The sequence below is a fragment of the Pempheris klunzingeri genome, chromosome 15 (genome assembly GCF_042242105.1).
Source record: "Pempheris klunzingeri isolate RE-2024b chromosome 15, fPemKlu1.hap1, whole genome shotgun sequence".
Classification (NCBI taxonomy): Eukaryota; Metazoa; Chordata; class Actinopteri; order Acropomatiformes; family Pempheridae; genus Pempheris; species Pempheris klunzingeri.
In genome coordinates this window covers 2,420,716-2,435,693 of record NC_092026.1, presented here as the reverse complement: position 1 = coordinate 2,435,693, position 14,978 = coordinate 2,420,716, and the positions used below count along the sequence as shown (strand labels likewise).

At 45.8% G+C, this 14,978-nt stretch overlaps 1 protein-coding gene across 1 annotated transcript in view; it reads right to left on the bottom strand.

Annotated features, from left to right (window-relative positions):
• Positions 1-12,464: 12,464 nt before the first annotated feature.
• myo10 (myosin X) overlaps positions 12,465-14,978 on the bottom strand; it is a 108,896-nt gene continuing 106,382 nt past the window's right edge. The window contains exons 39-41 of the mRNA XM_070844618.1: positions 14,201-14,677; positions 13,287-13,478; positions 12,465-12,977 (exon numbers count right to left, since the gene is read on the bottom strand). Coding sequence (XP_070700719.1) covers positions 12,867-12,977; positions 13,287-13,478; positions 14,201-14,677 — 780 coding nt within the window. The 3' untranslated portion in view covers positions 12,465-12,866. The remainder of the gene's footprint in view (positions 12,978-13,286; positions 13,479-14,200; positions 14,678-14,978) is intronic.

Genomic DNA, 14,978 nt, shown 5'->3' with positions numbered 1-14,978 from the left:
GCTTGCTCATGTGGGGATTCTCGAATCGTTGGGTCTCTGTCTTGAGATAACACTGGTATGAATTGGTGCTATATAAATAAAGAGCAGGTCTAGACCAAACTCTGTAAGTAAGAGACTTGTACTGTATTGTAATACGGCCCACACATGGAACTTGTGCTGGACTGTGTTGTACTTCTTAGTCTCACCACTAGGTGGAGTAACTGTCTTGAATGAGGGAGCTTCTCTATAAAATGAGTAATAGAAGAAGAAATGTGCTACAGGTGACCCAAAGTGGCAGAATTAAGGAAACGTAAGAGAGCAAGTGAGTGTAGAAAGTTTCAGACGAGGTGTGCGATGAGAGCACAGCTGATAACTAATGACGATCACTTCTGCATTATGGAGGAGCTGCTTGATGTTAGCAGTCTAAAGAGCACCACGACGGGACGAGCTGTGTGGAGGTACGACGGATGGAGCTCCAGCTGGGACAGGCGAGTGCAAAGGAAGGACCTCTACGGTGTCTGCCGAGGGGCAAGAAAGTGGAGGTAAGGCTGTTGATTCGAGCACCAGGGCTCTAGCACCAGTGGGTTAATGGGTAGCTGGGATTGGCTCCAGCGGCCCTGACGGTATAGATCATGGATAGATGGGTTAATGGGTGCTATTTGCAGCCTCTGATGACTTCACTGATTGTCTCACTCGATGCCTGTGCTACATGTTCATTGTTGCCTAGCGTCTGCGTCGGACAACCCTCCTGCGTCTGCGGACAGCAGAGGACCTGCGAGGTCTCCTGCGTCTGCGAACGGGGCGAGAAGCCTGTCTGCGTCTGCGAGGCATCATCAACGAAATACTGCTTTGATGTAACGGGTCCTATTTACAAACTTCGGGGCGAGGCTCCGATGTCACGCACTGCCCACTTAACGTTACTGCTCGCAGTGCGAAGCCTCATTCATTCTGTCCACAACCTCTGACTGACGGCCTCTCAGCTTCTCACTCTAAATAGACGATTGCTGCTCACTCATGCTGTGGTTTGTGCTAACAGGTTTGTGCTAACAGGTTAGTCACTAAACAGCCTGTCACGATACACCGATCTGAGAACTGTGGCGCTCTTCGGCTCTGTGGGTCATTGCCTCATGTTGGGTAACTCACTACAGTGTGTCACTGAGCCGGGAGTCAAATTGTGGCTGCACTGTCTCTGCCTAGACTAGCTCAGTAACTCTGGCCTTGAGACAAAGCCTCGCAGACGCAGACGGGCTTCTTGCCCCGTTCGCAGACGCAGAAAACCAAGCATAGATCTGATCTCATCATTTGACTTGGTCCAAATGAAACTAGAGAATGCAATTTCTGAAGAAATTGCGGTGTGAATGCTTTCTGCTGAATGGCTTACGCCACGTTGAATAGCTTCCTTTTAAATTGAAAAGCATTGAATACCTGAATGAATGAATAAGGTCACAAATCAGCTGATTTCCTCCAATTGAGCATCTTGCTGTGAGTCAACACGTGTAGTTGTTTGTTTGTCTGTATGCATGCGTCTTAAGCAATTTTCCCCTGGGGATTGTGTTTGTGTGTGTGTGTGTTTGTGTGTGTGTGTGTGTGTGCGCGCCTGTGCTACATGTTCATTGTCGCCTAGCGTCTGCGTCGGACAACCCTCCTGCGTCTGCGGACAGCAGAGGACCTGCGAGGTCTCCTGCGTCTGCGAACGGGGCGAGAAGCCTGTCTGCGTCTGCGAGGCATTGTTGTCAGAGACAATAACCTGATGGGAGCGTTGGGTTCTATTTACAAACTCACCATGGCAACGCTCTGATGTCACTGATGATGTCACTTGTGACATCATCAGTGACATCACAGAATGTTGTCTGAAGGTTGTAAATAGGACCTGTTTGTAAATCTATGTTACTAATCACTTCTGCTTTGTCTCCACAGGTAAAAATGCAAAAAGGCTAAATAGCCATAACAAATGTGGGCAGCGAGCGCCACCGCTCTCAGAGGCCGTGCTAGACAGTCTGTCACCATACACAGATCTGAGAACTGTGGCGCTCTCTGGCTCCTTCGGCTCAGTGGGTCATCGCCCCATGTTGTCTCTGCCTACCTGCTGTAGCTGCCTGTTAGCAGTTATATTACAGGCCTGTAATATTACAGACCTGTAACAGGCAGGTACAGCACCACTGACAGGCAGGTCGGCCGTCCACTCATTGGTGTGAATGCTGAAAGCATATTCAACATTTTCTCCATAAGAATGAATGGAAAAATTTCCAAAATTCCCATTTCTTCAACCCACTTCAAGCCTTCACAGCTTCTTCATACATTCAGCCACAAACTCCATTCAAACTTTAAAACGTCTTCTCCTCATTCAGGACATCATTCAACCCCCTTCATCCCATTCACCCTTTCACCACGGTGGCCTTTAAAAAAAAAAACCAATTTTTCACTCCTTTTTCAGATTTAACATTAGTGTGTGTGTGGTGGAATGTTCAGGCCTAGAGTGGAGAGGAGCAGAAGAATCGTCTGAAAACGTTGTGTTTAGTTCGCTCTCATGCCCACAGGGTGTCACTCACACTCACCATTCATACATCAAAACGGAGGGAAAAATCGTGGCGGTCGCAGCGATGTGACTACGGACACACAGAAACGCACGCAGCTCCCGCTACGAGCCTCCAAGCGACGGGAGTGCCGACCAACTGCCGCATCAACTGCCATGTTAACTGGCTGCACAAAGCTGAGGAGGGAGGCAGACGCAACCACTTTTGTAACCTGCTCCAGAGCTCTCATCTCACAAGTTAGAGACCTCAAACTACACGTACGTGTTCAGCAGACCCTCCTCTGTCCACTGGTCCACACGCCAAAGCTGTGACACTAACGGTGCCCAAGTAAAACCTGCACTTTCAGAGGCCTGTCACAGCTGAAATCTCAATGAAAACAGCTGTGTGGACCAGCTGGCACGTCACCACGGCAACCGGACAGCTGGAGGAAATCAGCTGATCAGTGAACTGTCACTCACTCACACACAGATATGCATACAGACAAACAAACAACTGCACGTGTTGACTCACAGCAAGATGCTCAATTGGAGGAAATCAGCTGATTTGTGACGTTTGACCCACAGAGACACACACACACACACACACACACACACACACACGACAGCCAGCCAGATTTTCAAAATAAGATGCCTCAGATGGTAAATTGGTGCAGTTTGGAGGAAATCAGCTGATTTGTGACCTTATTCATTCATTCAGGTATTCAATGCTTTTCAATTCAACAGGAAGCTATTCAGTGTGGCGTAAGCCATTCAGCAGGAAGCATTCACACCGCAATTTCTTCAGAAATTGCATTCTCTAGTTTCATTTGGACCAAGTCAAATGATGAGATCAGGTCTATGCTTGGTTTTCTGCGTCTGCGAACGGGGCAAGAAGCCCGTCTGCGTCTGCGAGGCTTTGTCTCAAGGCCAGAGTTACTGAGCTAGTCTAGGCAGAGACAGTGCAGCCACAATTTGACTCCCAGCTCAGTGACACACTGTAGTGAGTTACCCAACATGAGGCAATGACCCACAGAGCCGAAGAGCACCACAGTTCTCAGATCGGTGTATCGTGACAGGCTGTTTAGTGACTAACCTGTTAGCACAAACCTGTTAGCACAAACCACAGCATGAGTGAGCAGCAATCGTCTATTTAGAGTGAGAAGCTGAGAGGCCGTCAGTCAGAGGTTGTGGACAGAATGAATGAGGCCTCGCACTGCGAGCAGTAACGTTAAGTGTGATGTGCTAAAGAGCGGGAGCAGATTGTCCTCGGCCATCTAGTGACATCATCGATGACATCGGAGCCTCGCCCCGAAGTTTGTAAATAGGACCCGTTACATCAAAGCAGTATTTCGTTGATGATGCCTCGCAGACGCAGACAGGCTTCTCGCCCCGTTCGCAGACGCAGGAGACCTCGCAGGTCCTCTGCTGTCCGCAGACGCAGGAGGGTTGTCCGACGCAGACGCTAGGCAACAATGAACATGTAGCACAGGCATCTCTGTGCTACATGTTCATCAGTGTTCATGTCATGCTGTCCGTGTCATACAGGGTCACCTGTTCCTGAGAGCAGGTGTGGTTAATCAAGCTCTACTGCAGACTTCTCTCTTCGTTCACAGATGCAGGAGATCTTGCACGTCCGTTACTCCTAATTTCATTGTACGGCAATGACAATTAAGGCTATTCTATTCTATTCTATTCTATTCTATTCTACTGCCTGCAGAAGCAGGAGGTCTGTCTGACACAGGTTTAAAAACACTGAGCATACACATCACCTGCAGTAGTAGAACGTGCAGTACGTGCATCATTCAGATGCCCATACTGTGCCATCAGTGTTCATGTCATGTTCATTCAGCACATGTAGGCATCACATGATGTCCACACTACATTCAGCACAGACATCATGTGATGCCTACATGTGCTGAATGAATAAACAACATGACATGAACACTGATGTCACATCAGTGCCATAAACGGACGGTTTGACAGCATTTTGTGCAAAAACTGCTGTAGAAGGTGATGAGCTTGAGGAGAGGAAAGGAGAGAATGCAGTAGAGGAATGAACATGTAGCACAGAGATGCCTGTGCTACATGTTCATTGTTGCCTAGCGTCTGCGTCGGACAACCCTCCTGCGTCTGCGGACAGCAGAGGACCTGCGAGGTCTCCTGCGTCTGCGAACGGGGCGAGAAGCCTGTCTGCGTCTGCGAGGCATTGTTGTCAGAGACAATAACCTGATGGGAGCGTTGGGTTCTATTTACAAACTCACCATGGCAACGCTCTGATGTCACTGATGATGTCACTTGTGACATCATCAGTGACATCACAGAATGTTGTCTGAAGGTTGTAAATAGGACCTGTTTGTAAATCTATGTTACTAATCACTTCTGCTTTGTCTCCACAGGTAAAAATGCAAAAAGGCTAAATAGCCATAACAAATGTGGGCAGCGAGCGCCACCGCTCTCAGAGGCCGTGCTAGACAGTCTGTCACCATACACAGATCTGAGAACTGTGGCGCTCTCTGGCTCCTTCGGCTCAGTGGGTCATCGCCCCATGTTGTCTCTGCCTACCTGCTGTAGCTGCCTGTTAGCAGTTATATTACAGGCCTGTAATATTACAGACCTGTAACAGGCAGGTACAGCACCACTGACAGGCAGGTCGGCCGTCCACTCATTGGTGTGAATGCTGAAAGCATATTCAACATTTTCCCCATAAGAATGAATGGAAAAATTTCCAAAATTCCCATTTCTTCAACCCACTTCAAGCCTTCACAGCTTCTTCATACATTCAGCCACAAACTCCATTCAAACTTTAAAACGTTCAACATCTTCTCCTCATTCAGGACATCATTCAACCCCCTTCATCCCATTCACCCTTTCACCACGGTGGCCTTTAAAAAAAAACAAAACAATTTTTCACTCCTTTTTCAGATTTAACATTAGTGTGTGTGTGGTGGAATGTTCAGGCCTAGAGTGGAGAGGAGCAGAAGAATCGTCTGAAAACGTTGTGTTTAGTTCGCTCTCACGCCCACAGGGTGTCACTCACACTCACCATTCATACATCAAAACGGAGGGAAAAATCGTGGCGGTCGCAGCGATGTGACTACGGACACACAGAAACGCACGCAGCTCCCGCTACGAGCCTCCAAGCGACGGGAGTGCCGACCAACTGCCGCATCAACTGCCATGTTAACTGGCTGCACAAAGCTGAGGAGGGAGGCAGACGCAACCACTTTTGTAACCTGCTCCAGAGCTCTCATCTCACAAGTTAGAGACCTCAAACTACACGTACGTGTTCAGCAGACCCTCCTCTGTCCACTGGTCCACACGCCAAAGCTCTGACACTAACGGTGCCCAAGTAAAACCGGCACTTTCAGAGGCCTGTCACAGCTGAAATCTCAATGAAAACAGCTGTGTGTGGACCAGCTGGCACGTCACCACGGCAACCGGACAGCTGGAGGAAATCAGCTGATCAGTGAACTGTCACTCACTCACACACACACACACAAAGAGAGACAGACAGAAATCAGCTGATCAGTCAACTGTCACTCACTCACTCACAGATATGCATACAGACAAACAAACAACTACACGTGTTGACTCACAGCAAGATGCTCAATTGGAGGAAATCAGCTGATTTGTGACGTTTGACCCACAGAGAAACACACACACACACACACACACACACACACACACACACACACACACACACACACACACACACACACACACACGACAGCCAGCCAGATTTTCAAAATAAAATGCCTCAGATGGTAAATTGGTGCAGTTTAGAGGAAATCAGCTGATTTGTGACCTTATTCATTCATTCAGGTATTCAATGCTTTTTCAATTCAACAGGAAGCTATTCAGTGTGGCGTAAGCCATTCAGCAGGAAGCATTCACACCGCAATTTCTTCAGAAATTGCATTCTCTAGTTTCATTTGGACCAAGTCAAATGATGAGATCAGGTCTATGCTTGGTTTTCTGCGTCTGCGAACGGGGCAAGAAGCCCGTCTGCGTCTGCGAGGCTTTGTCTCAAGGCCAGAGTTACTGAGCTAGTCTAGGCAGAGACAGTGCAGCCACAATTTGACTCCCGGCTCAGTGACACACTGCAGTGAGTTACCCAACATGAGGCAATGACCCACAGAGCCGAAGAGCGCCACAGTTCTCAGATCTGTGTATCGTGACAGGCTGTTTAGTGACTAACCTGTTAGCACAAACCTGTTAGCACAAACCACAGCATGAGTGAGCAGCAATCGTCTATTTAGAGTGAGAAGCTGAGAGGCCGTCAGTCAGAGGTTGTGGACAGAATGAATGAGGCCTCGCACTGCGAGCAGTAATGTTAAGTGGGCAGTGCGCCCTCATGTGCTAAAGAGCGGGAGCAGATTGTCCTCGGCCATCTAGTGACATCATCGATGACATCGGAGCCTCGCCCCGAAGTTTGTAAATAGGACCCGTTACATCAAAACAGTATTTCGTTGATGATGCCTCGCAGACGCAGACAGGCTTCTCGCCCCGTTCGCAGACGCAGAAAACCAAGCAGGTCCTCTGCTGTCCGCAGACGCAGGAGGGTTGTCCGACGCAGACGCTAGGCGACAATGAACATGTAGCACAGGCATCTCTGTGCTACATGTTCATTCCTCTACTGCATTCTCTCCTTTCCTCTCCTCAAGCTCATCACCTTCTACAGCAGTTTTTGCACAAAATACTGTCAAACCGTCCATTTATGGCACTGATGTGACATCAGCGTTCATGTCATACACAAGCAGACAGACAAAAGTATGTCAGTCAGACAGACCTCCTGCTTCTGCAGGCAGTAAAGGACGTGCGACTAAACATCCAAATGATGCCTAAACATTCATGACAGCATTTTGTCTTTGACAAAATCAAAACAAAACAAAACTCAGTGTCTGTCACAGGCCTGTCATAAGTCCATCACATCATTTGACTTGGTCCAAATGAAATGAGTGGACGGCCGACCTGCCTGTCAGTGGTGCTGTACCTGCCTGTTACAGGTCTGTAATATTACAGGCCTGTAATATAACTGCTAACAGGCAGCTACAGCAGGTAGGCAGAGACAACATGGGGCGATGACCCACTGAGCCGAAGGAGCCAGAGAGCGCCACAGTTCTCAGATCTGTGTATGGTGACAGACTGTCTAGCACGGCCTCTGAGAGCGGTGGCGCTCGCTGCCCACATTTGTTATGGCTATTTAGCCTTTTTGCATTTTTACCTGTGGAGACAAAGCAGAAGTGATTAGTAACATAGATTTGCAAACAGGTCCTATTTACAACCTTCAGACAACATTCTGTGATGTCACTGATGATGTCACAAGTGACATCATCAGTGACATCAGAGCGTTGCCATGGTGAGTTTGTAAATAGAACCCAACGCTCCCATCAGGTTATTGTCACTGACAACAATGCCTCGCAGACGCAGACAGGCTTCTCGCCCCGTTCGCAGACGCAGGAGACCTCGCAGGTCCTCTGCTGTCCGCAGACGCAGGAGGGTTGTCCGACGCAGACGCTAGGCGACAATGAACATGTAGCACAGGCATCTCTGAGCTACATGTTCATCAGTGTTCATGTCATGCTGTCCGTGTCATACAGGGTCACCTGTTCCTGAGAGCAGGTGTGGTTAATCAAGCTCTACTGCAGACTTCTCTTTTCGTTCACAGATGCAGGAGATCTTGCACGTCCATTACTCCTAATTTCATTGTACGGCAATGACAATTAAGGCTATTCTATTCTATTCTACTCTATTCTATTCTACTGCCTGCAGAAGCAGGAGGTCTGTCTGACACAGGTTTAAAAACACTGAGCATACACATCACCTGCAGTAGTAGAACGTGCAGTACGTGCATCATTCAGATGCCCATACTGTGCCATCAGTGTTCATGTCATGTTCATTCAGCACATGTAGGCATCACATGATGTCCACACTACATTCAGCACAGACATCATGTGATGCCTACACGTACTGAATGAATAAACAACATGACATGAACACTGATGTCACATCAGTGCCATAAACGGACGGTTTGACAGTATTTTGTGCAAAAAATGCTGTAGAAGGTGATGAGCTTGAGGAGAGGAAAGGAGAGAATGCAGTAGAGGAATGAACATGTAGCACAGAGATGCCTGTGCTACATGTTCATTGTCGCCTAGCGTCTGCGTCGGACAACCCTCCTGCGTCTGCGGACAGCAGAGGACCTGCGAGGTCTCCTGCGTCTGCGAACGGGGCGAGAAGCCTGTCTGCGTCTGCGAGGCATTGTTGTCAGAGACAATAACCTGATGGGAGCGTTGGGTTCTATTTACAAACTCACCATGGCAACGCTCTGATGTCACTGATGATGTCACTTGTGACATCATAAATGACATCACAGAATGTTGTCTGAAGGTTGTAAATAGGACCTGTTTGTAAATCTATGTTACTAATCACTTCTGCTTTGTCTCCACAGGTAAAAATGCAAAAAGGCTAAATAGCCATAACAAATGTGGGCAGCGAGCGCCACCGCTCTCAGAGGCCGTGCTAGACAGTCTGTCACCATACACAGATCTGAGAACTGTGGCGCTCTCTGGCTCCTTCGGCTCAGTGGGTCATCGCCCCATGTTGTCTCTGCCTACCTGTTGTAGCTGCCTGTTAGCAGTTATATTACAGGCCTGTAATATTACAGACCTGTAACAGGCAGGTACAGCACCACTGACAGGCAGGTCGGCCGTCCACTCATTTCATTTGGACCAAGTCAAATGATGTGATGGACTTATGACAGGCCTGTGACAGACACTGAGTTTTGTTTTGTTTTGATTTTGTCAAAGACAAAATGCTGTCATGAATGTTTAGGCATCATTTGGATGTTTAGTCGCACGTCCTTTACTGCCTGCAGAAGCAGGAGGTCTGTCTGACTGACATACGAACGGCACCGCATACGAAACACTGCACTGAACTCGGGAAGATGATACAGCCTGACAGCGACCGTCCCGTTACTGAGCCACAACAAAAAGGTAAATGGATTTCAAGCTGTACTGCTTCATTTGTCTGTGGAACTAAAAGCTGCCATGTCTGGGTGCATCCCGCTCTTCCTTCTTTTCGACTGGATATTGTGACGAGGAGTGAAGCTGATTGGTTACACATGTAAACCACCCTGACACTTGTGCAGCATCAGAGAAACCTAAAATGTCATGTTAGTGATTGAAGCAGTCTCAAACTGAAATCCTAAAACCACGCCTGTTGATTCAGTCTGTTTAACTAGTGATGGAAAGAAAAAACCCTCAGTGAATGAACATTCAGACCAAATATGTAACCATTTATTGTTAGAATCATCCTTTCAGTACATAACACAGTGAACACCGCTAAAAAAACAAACAAGATACCAGTATTGTGTGGAAGATCCACTGTCAGGATGGCTGCGTAGAGAAAAATACAGCAAGGGTTTTGTCTTGAGAAAACTGCCATGTGGTCATCATTCAGGAGAAAATACAGAAGGCGAAGACTTACAGTATAAAATGTACAGCCACATGATTATATAATATATATAACATTGCACATTATAACAAAAAAAGGAACCACACATGGAAAACAATAAGTGTACACAATATACAACAAGGCACTGTGGAAAAAAAACCTGCACACGCGTCTTTGGATGGATCTGCCGCCTGCGGAGCTCCAGCGAAATGTTGTAGGAATGTTACACTGAGAACCGTCCAGCTGAGCAAGTCATTCAAACTGAAATCCCCCACTAGCTCATCATGTTTTCATGACTGCGGTCTGAGTTACCTGGAGGGGCAACATGCAACGATTCAAAGTCTTATATAGCACCCAATGACTGGTATTTTCATTGAACCCTTGACATTTAGCAATTTCTGGCTTTCAGTCATATTTAGTGGCTTTTGTAAGTGCTGCTTAGGTGAGGGGAAGCAGTTACATAAAGAGGATCCTCTGTGGTTAACATGTACTCAAAACAAAAGAATGATTTATCTCTTTGTGATGAAAAAAAAAACCCCCAAACTCTTCACACATTAAAAAAAAAAAAGCCAGTTTCCATCCCAGTAGGTGACTGCAGGTCAGGTTTTTAACAAGTTCCTGCTTCTTATTATGGGAATTTGAACTAAATGCTGTAATTAATTAATGCAATTTTATATTGTGATTTAGAACATTTTCTGAAGAATCAGCGGACAAACTGCCTTTAAGCTAAATAACCTGACAGGAATGTTAGATTTTGGGTAATCCAGCAAATTACATGAGAAAACGTTGTACTCACAACATCACATTAATACAGGATTGCGACCAGTAGTCTAATAAAAGCAGAGATATAGATGGATGCCTCGGTATAAACGGAACAGAAAAATCCTTTAAACAATCTTGACATCTCAGATTAATACCATATGGATCCAAAATTAGTTTAATAATATAAAACCCCTCCCTGTTTACATCTCAGATTAATACCATCCACACAGTACATTTCCCCGCCGTGGGGCTAATAAAGGAATATCTTATCTTACAGGGATCCAGGTTCTCTGATGAGTAATGACTCTGGTCTTATTCCTACAACCACATATCAGCCTGACATTAAATATGGCTGCATTAAACATGCTGTAGCCTTACAGATCATGCTGCTTTTATGAAGAAAATAACAGATTTACTCGAGTTTGGCCTGAATGACTTGCGTAGCTGGACAGACTCTGCAGTGTAAAAGTACATTGGTAGTTAAAGGGAACACAGGAGCACCTTCTGGAAACACAGGAACAAGAGTGGCTTCGCTAGGGACAAAGTCTGACATGAGTTTGTCCTGCTTTAGTGTGAACAGGCACTTGTGAGACCTTCTTATCATCCGAAACAACCGATCACAAACTTGAAATGCTTGAGACGCGTATAGTTGCATATTATTTACAGTGAGCAGATCATCCTGGAGAAAGTGTCTTTAGAAGGTCGAGTCCCAGAGTTTTTCAAAGCAGAAGAAAAGGCTTGTAGGCTTTAACTATTTTCTTTTCTCCATCTTCTGCTTTTTTTTTTTTTTTTTTACTTTACATTCGGACATGTAGACACGCCTCTTTTAAAACTCAACATCCACACACACACACACACACACACACACAAACACAAACACACACACGAACAACAAAAACCTCAGCAACAAATAGCCCCAACCTGCAACAGTCCTTGTAGTGCCAGAGCACGTTAGCATCAGGAAGAAATGTCTAACTGTTTCATTCCAAAACAAGACTCATCCACACTGTTAAGAGTTAAATCACGAGAAAACAGGGTTGTGTTCAACCGTCAGCTGATTTTCTTTGGTCTGTAAAATTTAGAATTTGTTGCATGTTTTTATTTTGGGCTGTTTTAGGAGCCCAGTATGTGTCAGTGTGAAGTTACAAGACTCAAGTGGCTTGTTTGTTGGAGAGAGTTGTGGAAAAAGTGGCAACCCCACCCCTCCTCCGACAGAAAGACGGCCTCCTCTGATCCTGGTTGTGTTCGAGGTTTCTTCCTGTTAAAGGGGAGTTCTTCCTGCCACTGCTGCCTATTATAATATCTGATGCTGCTCATGTGGGGATTCTTAATTTAAAAGTTTGGTCTAGACCTGCTCTTTATGGAAAGAGTCTTGAGATAACGCTGTTGTGAATTGGCGCTACACAAAAAGGAGAAAGAAAGAAAGACCAAAGAGATTTGATTCACATTTCTGCAACTTAAGCTCAGCGTGTTGACTTGTCTGCACTCTTCTGATGACTGATTATGAGCATCATGCACTGAACTGAGACCCACTTTAAACTGTTCATACTCTCAGTTACAGAGTGGCTTCCAACAGGACTTGATGCAAACGAGAAGTGGGCGATACCACTTTGAAAGTTTGGGGTTAATCACTGCTGTTGATTCCCATACTTTTAAAAATGTGTGCAGCTCCCTGTTGAAGGCTTGTTGGTCTGTGCTGCCATCGATCACTTCCTCTTCCTTCCAAAACATACCTGGCAACAAAGGCAACCATATTTTGAACTTTCTTTTTAAAGTTTAACACAGTTTGGTCCATTTCCTGTTGGCTTTCTAGAGCACTATCTGGGGGTTTAGCGGTCATCATTCAAAATCCTTGTCGATTCGCTAACGTTTCACCCAAAAACAGCTGATGCTTCCAGCTTGAAACTTGTTTTTAGTTCTGATCTATCAGGTGTGGATGTTTAATGTTTTGAAATGAAACCAGTTAAAAAAAAAGAATGTGAGCTAGTTAACATTAAGAGCATTGTGGTTCGTCTCCAGCATTCAGAGTCAGTCCGACACGAGCTGCTCTCTCCAGAGTGCCGAGGACGGGCGTCCATGCGCGGCCAGCGGCGGCCGCGCTCAACCCCCTGCGGCACTCCGGCAAGTTGCCATAAAGTCAAAGGTTAAAGGGCGGAGTTCACCAGGCGCTACACTGGCTGCCGTGGCTGCTGACGGACTGACAGTTGCTGTAGCGCTTCTTGACGATCATGCTGATGTAAGCCTTCATCAGCTTGGCGATGTCCATCACCTGCAGAGGAGAGCAAGAGGAAGAGGAAGAGGAGTGTTTGTGATGTTTCAAGATTAAAGGTTAGTGCTTCATTTGATCATCTGCAACCTTTTCTAGATGTGTGGGGATTCAGTGTTTAGTCACACCATCATTTATGACTAATTTCATGCCAAAAGTACTTCATTCCAGTGCTTTTCTGTAGGTTTAAGCTTTGACATGTGAATATGAGTCATTGGCTAACTTTAAAATTTATATTACCTACCATCCGTCAAAAATTCACATCATTTATTTCAACATCAAGAAACCAACATTTTCTCGTGTTGTACGAACCATTTGCGTTTCGAAGACCAGCTCTCGGCCCTCCACGGCGATCTTGTAGGAGTTGGGCTGCGGAGCTCCGAAGGAGAGAATCTGCTCGTACGGGAAAACCTCCAGAGGCCACGGCTCTCCTCGCTTGTACACAGAAATGGCCTCCCGGCTGACGCCCAACCACAGCTCGGAGGGGAACGCTTCATCCTGACTCTAAATAACAGGCAGAAACAGGTATGAGAGCTCTGAGGGTTGACGGGACTACTGGTGACGACTGTCCGAAAGAAAAGGTTGTCTGTCATGTGTCTGGAAGGACATGCTAGGAACTATTTCCTACATGTTTGTAATCCTGAAATAACTGAAAGACTACGATGACTTGTTGATATTATAATATAGTAAAAAATTAGATTTGTAGCTACTGAAGAAATTACTTTTCTCATTACTAGACTTAGTGTGTGTGAAATATTTTGAGACTATTTCTCAAACATACTTACATTCAACAAAATAAGCTAAACTTCTCAAAGCCATACAAAAATGTCTAAAATCATCAAATCAGCTGGAATCAATGTATTTACATTTATATAGTAATTAACTATACTATACTGTATATTAGCTTTACTACAGTAGTTATATAATACTATTACACTTGTATAAGATAATACTTTATAGTTACTGTGGCTCATTAATAGAGACCATTATGATCACATCTGTTAAAATCCCACAACAGCTAGACAGAAAACACTGCAATAACAAGTTGTAGACTAATAGATTAGTTCTGTAATCATGAAAAAATGGCTTTGAGATATTGAGAAATCAGGAAATAATTAGAAAGCTGTTTTATAAATGTAATAAAACAGCAAATTTCAAGGGGATTCAACAAAGAAGCAGACTGACGAATTAAAAAAAAAAAAAAAAAATTTCTGTCACATCCTCACCTCTACGTTGAACAGCGTGGATCCGTATCCCTGCCACTCCTTCGCCAGAGCCATGTATTTGACCATGGCCTGTTCCTGGTTCATGCCTTGCAGTTTCTTCCACTTGTCCATCACGCTGGTTCTCACTGCCGCCGCCTCCTCTCTCATCCACGCCTCCAGGCTGTTCTCCTCCTCCATCTTCTGCCGACTCAGTGAGCCGCTCCTGAAGCTCCTCCTCAGCGTTCCCTCCAGGAAGCTCGAGCGTTTCCTCTCTGACGTCCCCGAGCGGTCAGCCACCGAGCCGGTGCCCGGAGCGAACGTCTTCGCTGAATTCTGCACCCGGGCCCGCAATCGCGCCATGGGGAACACCTGGGACATTTCAGGGATGTTTGTCTGGGAGCTGTGATCACTCAGGAGGTACTGAAGTCTCAGGGCAGCCAGGAACTGAAGAGTCTCCTCAGGGGCCGGATACTGACCACGAATGACGGCTTCATGGGCCTGTAGACAGCAGACACGACAGAAGACAACATAAAGACGGCTTCAAGAACAACTGCCTCTGTGAGTAAATAGTTTTTTCATTTTTAAACTACAATACACGAGGTAAACAACTCCGAGTCACCTGATTGATTATACACAGACATTTTAGACAAAGAGGAAACATTTCTTTAGAAACTTTAGGTCAACTACCAACATACCAACGCCTTCTTTTGAGTAATATAAAAATATTTTCAATATTATCAAAATAAGCTGAAATGCATCATTGTTGCATTGGATGCTGTTCTACCAGAACTTTAGCTGA